This window comes from Mercenaria mercenaria, chromosome 9 (assembly GCF_021730395.1).
Source record: "Mercenaria mercenaria strain notata chromosome 9, MADL_Memer_1, whole genome shotgun sequence".
Taxonomy (NCBI): domain Eukaryota; kingdom Metazoa; phylum Mollusca; class Bivalvia; order Venerida; family Veneridae; genus Mercenaria; species Mercenaria mercenaria.
Window position 1 is genome coordinate 15,230,192 of NC_069369.1, and position 6,824 is coordinate 15,237,015.

General features: G+C 35.3%; 1 protein-coding gene across 1 annotated transcript; it reads left to right on the plus strand.

Moving 5' to 3' along the window:
• Positions 1-1,789: 1,789 nt before the first annotated feature.
• LOC123546543 (PWWP domain-containing protein 2A-like) lies at positions 1,790-4,983 on the plus strand. Its single transcript, XM_045332908.2, has 2 exons — positions 1,790-2,150; positions 2,286-4,983. The coding sequence occupies exons 1-2, from the start codon at positions 2,002-2,004 to the stop codon at positions 3,970-3,972; spliced, it is 1,836 nt and encodes a 611-aa protein (XP_045188843.2). The 5' UTR covers positions 1,790-2,001; the 3' UTR covers positions 3,973-4,983.
• Positions 4,984-6,824: the final 1,841 nt, after the last annotated feature.

Below are 6,824 nucleotides of genomic sequence, written 5' to 3' on the forward strand. Positions count from 1 at the left end.
TTTTTAAAAAAAAAATAACTCTCTCTGATTGGTCAAAAATTAGTAGGCAGCACACTATTATCTGATCAGTGGCTGATAAAACAACAACTCGTGTTTCTTGCAACAAGGGATGGGATAAGTAAATATGAGTTTCTCGTTGATTTACTAGAATGGAAATTCAGGGGCGTCGGAAGTGGGGCCGCAGGGGCCGCGACCGCGGCCCCAATAATTTGCCCGAAAACGATTTTTTTGTAAATTCATAAGTTGGAGTCGCAGGTCCGCGGACCCAATATTTTGTATAGTATATTAAATTTTGCTTCGCGTTAAACAATACAGGCTGTCCACATTAGTGTGTTACCGTGGTCATAGTGACATGATCGGGGGTGTTAATTGGAGTCATACACAGGTGTCCGTGATTGGACTTATAGGAGTGATCGTGTTTGTAAACAAGTCCATTGTATTTTCTATTTTTAGAACTGATAAGACAAAGACCGGGTGGGCCGACGCCGAGCGTCCATGTTTTTTGTAAACAGTGATGTTTTTCTAACGGCTTAAACTTTCTTAAAACACAAATAATATCAATAATTTTTTGATCAATGGAAAGTGTATAAAACAAGCAATTTATTGATTACTTTTGATTATAAATTCGAAAGTAAATGGATTAATTATGAACGCTTAACTTACAGTGTTTTTTCAAAATGTTTGGAGAATCGCTACGCCGCTATTAAAATCTTATGTCATTTAAAACGGATATTCATTTTAAAAAGATATGAACAAATCAGCATGTTTTTAATTGGCATGTCTTTAGTCAATGGAACGTTTAAGCTATACCCAGCCGCAAAGATCTAAGGTATTAACTTATAAAATTCAGAAAAATAATTATCATGTTTTTATTTAATGAAAGAGGTAAGTGTTAAGATTTATCACACCGCTAAGTTGTAAGGAATTAATTACATAAATTGTTTTTACTCAAAAAAATGATATTTCAAACAAAAATAAGAAATGGATGTAACATGAATGATTATTGTTCAATACATGAAATACAAAAAAAAAAAAAACAACATACATTCATTCTTTGTATTGCGTTATACATTATTAATTCTGATAAGAGTTTATTAAACTTTATTTTGCTTATAGTCATGTAAATAGTAAGAAAATACTGGAGACTTGAGATGCGATTCAGTACCCTTAAAATGCACCAGAACTCGCCATTTATGATCCTGTTTTAAAAATATTTCAGGGGGAGGTCCCCTGCCCCCTCCCGTACCTACCCCCCCCCCCTCGCGGCCCCAACATCAAACACCTTCCGACGCCCCTGAAATTAAATAAAATTCTGGCAAAAAGCATTCAGCTGAACTTAAATATAACTCGTGAACATTGATATATCAGTTGACAGGCAGTTGAATAGGAAGGGGAGAGGGTTGTGTGCAAGGCACTGGCAAATGTTGGACTGCAGCTTTTCCCTTAACACTAAAGTCACAAGAAAGACTTGCTCATATTTCCGCTGACCGAGGTTTCACTTATTAGCTATGTAGCTACGTGTTGACTACATAATCTTACAAATCATAAAATTTAAGCAAACATACAAGTACATGATTGTTATATGCTTTATTTCTTTCAGATTTCTGTCTTTAATCGATTTCTGTTTTATTTAAGGCAAAGTGCTATAAAAAATATATTTCTTTGGAAAGCGGACGTGAAATCCAACTACCTTGAAATTTAATGGTGTTCAACCCTAAGATACATTTTAAGGTAGGCAACTCTTCGCCTTCCAAAACAGAAAATAATTGGATTGTTTCCCTTATAGCATGTTCAAGAATCTTGCAAATACTTTGCGTTGAAAAATACAAAATTGAATAGAAGTTGTATACATAATGTCAGATCCATAATCTCGCTAAGTTTAGTCTTCACTGACCATTTTCGTCGTGAAATATTGGGGAAATTAAGGATAACACAAAATATTTTATGAAAATTAACTTAGTGGCGTGTACGCATGCGCAGATCAGGTAGAAAAAAGAAAACATGGCGACAGAGAAAAGAAAGTCTGGATCAATATTTAAAGGGATGAAACTGACTGTTCTTGTAGAAGAGATGGTCAATGACGTCTTAGTTGTTGTACTGGAACATGGCTCAAAAGTTTACAGAGGAGTTCTCTTAGATTCAAATAAAAGGTATCAATTTTGAAGGAAATAAGTTGATGATACCCAAGAAACTTGTCAAAATATGAAAGCATAGCTGATATTTGCAAAGAATTTTCCTTTTAAATAATGCAGAATCTTGTAATTTTCTTTTTGTTTTTATTTCAGAGGACTTCCATCTGGAATTTGCAGCGCATTCGGTGGTTCCAAGAATGACAATTTTGAAGGAGGGGGCGACAACGGACTAGATGGCAGTTCTGTGGACAAACCAGTGGACATGCCAGCAAGCATCTTTAGACACACTTATTTTCCTAGCATGCCTAATTTAGCTACAGGCATGCAAGCAGTGCCAGACCGTGCATTTCCAAAACTTGGCAATAACAGAACAACTAGAAATATTCGTCTACGCCCTAGACAAACACTGTGTAGTAAATGTAAATCAACATGTTTAGATTCTCAGAACGGACCTGTTCCAGTCACATCAGCCTTAGCATCTGCGGCATCAAAACAACAATTGTCTAGTCCATCGAAGCAAGGAGCTGTTAAAAATGATACAAAATCTATAAGAAAAAGAGCCAGCACCATTGACTTGGAGCCTAAACCTACTAAATTGATCAAAGTTCATAGTGAATCATGTTTAAGCACAAAACTAACTCGTTCTAGTCCCTTTATCAAGATTTCAATTGGTGAAACTAATGTGATGAATATTCCACCAAGAATTCATGAATTAGATCGGCAGATATCATCTGACACAGAAAAGAGTGCAGATGAAGATCCCGGGGAGTTTGTAGATTCTAATGATATAGATAGTAAAGAAAAAGTACACACCAATATATACAAGAAAATGTTGAGACATTCCCAAGAGGAAAGAACAAGTTCAGATGAAAATAAGAAAAGTAGAAGCTCAGCAGCTCAGAGAAAAAATAAAAAATCAAAGCACAAGCCTAAAGATTATGATGAGAGTGATGGGGATATGCCCCCAAATATAATCATAACTGAAAATATTGACACAAGTGAGGATAGTGAAGATTTAAGTGAAAATGAACCAAGGAAATTAGATAGAGTGAGACCAAGATTAATTTATACATGGAGGCAGAATAAAGGTCTTTCACCAATGCATAGATCTAATTCAAATGAAAGTTTGAACAATCGTAGATCTGATTCACCTAATGAACTCATTCCTAGTCCATTGGAGAACCTTGATGGTACTCCAATAAATGAGCCAGAAGTAAAGACAAATAAACGAAAGAAAAGTGCTCTGAAGGAGTACAAACTTAGGAGTCGATCAAGGTCTCTAGACTCTAACCCAGAATATGAGATTACGGAAGATTCAGCTTACATATCATACGAAGACCCAAAATCTGTTTCAGACAGAAGTGAAGGGTGTTCTACAGATGCAGACACTACCTCTGACTCTGACAATAGTGAATATGGTGATGGGCCACCTGGGGACGACCATGTTGATGCTTTCAAACCATTAATGATGAAAATACATACCAGTAGTGTTTCAAAATGTAGCATTCCAGATGGACGTAAATTGCAAACTGGTGATATAGTCTGGGGTAAAGTGAAGGGTTTCCCTTGGTGGCCTGGGCGAATTATGACCATAAATGTTAGCCAAAAAGACAATGCTGTAGTGATAAGGCAGATTGCTCAAGTTGCATGGTTTGGCTCATCAACCATGTCACATATATCGTGTTCAGATTTGTATCCATTTCTTGAAGATTTCAAAGTACGTTTTAACAGGAAAAAGCGTAGTACACCATACCGACGTGCAATTAAACAGGCAACAATAGCGGCACAAAGTTGTCATCCACACAGTGATATTGATTTAGAGGAATTTGATGTGTCATGAAATTTTTTCGGTTTTTTTTTTATATATAATATTCAGTAATGAAATTTATTTGTAAATTTGATAGGGGACTTCCTGTACATATGCATGTAGATAGTATATAGAGGGTACATATTGACTGAAAATATTTTAAAGCGGTAACATCCAATAGTTTATGAAAATACTGAGTTTTTAAAAACCAAGATTAGAATGATAACTTTCAGGTCAAACCTAATACATGTAAATGCTAAATCTGAACGTTGCTTTATAGTTTTTGCTTAGAAAGTCATTGATTTGTAGAAAAGTTATATGTTTGATTCACTTAATCCTTAAGACTAAGAGCATGTTGAAGACCCTTGAGACATATATTGTTTGAACTGTTGCCTATCCTTCAGTCCATCAGACACTCATGTATACTCAACTCCTCCCACAGAACTTTTTCGTCCTATTGATATGAAACTTGGTATACGTCATCAGCAAGAAGTTGACAAACGCATATCTTCAGTATTTTTAAGTTATTTTTGAGTAACGGCCCTTTTTGCACTTTGAAATATTGCAACTACATCAAATATTGTGTACACAACTCCTCCTTTAGTTTCCATCCAGTTGAAATGTAACTTTGTATCGTCAGTGTGAAATGGACATAGGCCTTCTTTTTTAGGATTTCCATGTCCGATTATTTTTCTAGAGTTAGGCCTTGAAATAACTTGGAAATACTACAGCTACAAACATTTCAAGTTGGACCAAATTCTATAAATAATACACATTCTCTAAATAGGATTTGGCTCTTACAATATACTTGTCTCATTTTTTATTTCCTAGAAAATTTGCTAATTTCAGCTGATCTGTCAAGCTCTCATTGCAGGCGCCATTTCGTCTGTGCTTCGTTTTACCTAAGCACTGTGTCAGGGTCGTCTAAACTCTCCATACGCAAAATGTTTTAGATTTTACTGTTATTGCAAGCATTTCAGTGTTGTTTGGTGCCTCTGCACTTCAAGGAGTACACAAAAACCTGACAAAAAGTCTTGTGTATGGTTACAAAGAGCATTTTAACTACAGTAGTAGTTATATAATTATCCTAAGGCATTTATTTATGTTTTGACTTATAGCTGAGCATTTACAGTTACTGTGCCAACTTCAGTTTTTAGCTCGACTATTCATAGAATAGTAGAGCTATTGGACTCGCCCATGCGTCGGCGTCGGCGTCCCGATTTGGTTAAGTTTTTGTATGTAAGCTGGTATCTCAGCAACCACTTGTGGGAATGGATTGAAACTTCACACACTTATTCACTGTGATAAACTGACCTATATTGCACAGGTTCCATAACTCTATTTTGCTTTTTTACAAAATTATGCCCCTTTTTCGACTTAGAATTTTTTGGTTATAGTTTTGTATGTAAGCTGGTATCTCAGTACTCACTAATTGGAATGAATTGAAACTTCACACACTTATTCACTGTCATGATCTGACATGCACAAAGCAGGTCCCATAACTTTATTTTGCTTTTTTTCAAAATTATGCCCCTTTTTCAACATAGAAATTTTTGGTTAAGTTTTTGTATGTAAGCTGGTATCTCAGTATCCACTAATGGGAAAGGATTGAAATTTCACACACTTGTTCACTTTCATGATATGACATGCAATGCAAAGGGTCAATAATTCAACTTCGCATTTTACAAAATTATGCCCCTTTTTCAACTTAGGAGTTTTTGGTTAAATTCCTATGTAAGCTGGTATCTCAGTACCCACTAATGGGAATGGATTGAAACTTCACACACTTGTCCACTGTCATGAGCTGATAAGCACTATGTAGGTTCCATAATCCTATTTTGCTTTTTTACTAAATTATGTCCCTTTTTCGACTTCGTATTCATTCAATCGACAAGGCTGTTGAATAGTCGAGCGTTGCTGTCCTCCGACAGCTCTTGTTAACCCTTACCCTGCTAAATTTCTAAAATGAACTTGTCCATTTTCCAATTTGGACAGTACCATTAACTGTTAAAAGGGGTGCTTACCAAAAAGATACTGGCTGAATAGCAAGCAGTGTAGATCATGGATGTGCAGGCTGATCATGATCTACACTTGTTGCAGTGGCAGAACCAATCATGTCCAGCATGGTAAGGGTTAAGGCATCTTGGTCTATATTTATAAGCATTAAAGATCTTGAACTTTGACTTGGGTTTAGGAATGGGAAATTTTGAAATTGTTGTAATTTGTTTGATAAGAAATCTATACTGATTAAGTTCTGCCAAGTGATGTTATGGTTGATCTGCTGTACAATGGTGGTTTATAGGTAGAAACTATATATAAGCTATCTTCAATACTTAACTGTTTTGTTTTAAAACTTTGTATTAATAAGACCTTTGAAAAAAACAACAGATTGATATATAATTTTGTTTCAGCAAATCCTTGAATTGTTCATATGTGATTGAAAAAGCTGAAAGTGTTACAGCGTTGTGGTTGTTGGTTCAACTTTAAAGAATAAGGAGTCTTTTGTACTCCTCCTGGCATTGGCACTTCTTTTACATTGATTTTGATTCTTTGGAATAGTTTTCTACAATACTATCTTTTTAGCTCCTTTAAAGATTTTTTTTACGTCACCCTATCATAGGCATCAGCATCTGCATCACAAAAGTTTTATATGTAAGAAGGTTTCTAAAAACTACTGAGCCAAATGTTTTGAAATATCTTCAGCATCATGAGATTACCTCACGGGGCAAGTTTCTAACTTTAGCTTTTATCTTGTTAAAAGAATGCCCTTTCTAAAATAGAATTTTAGTTAAAGTTTTATATGTAAGCATGTTTCTAAAAAGAACTTGGCCAAATGCTTTCAAACTTCACAAATGTCTTCATCATAGGATCACCTCACAGGGAAG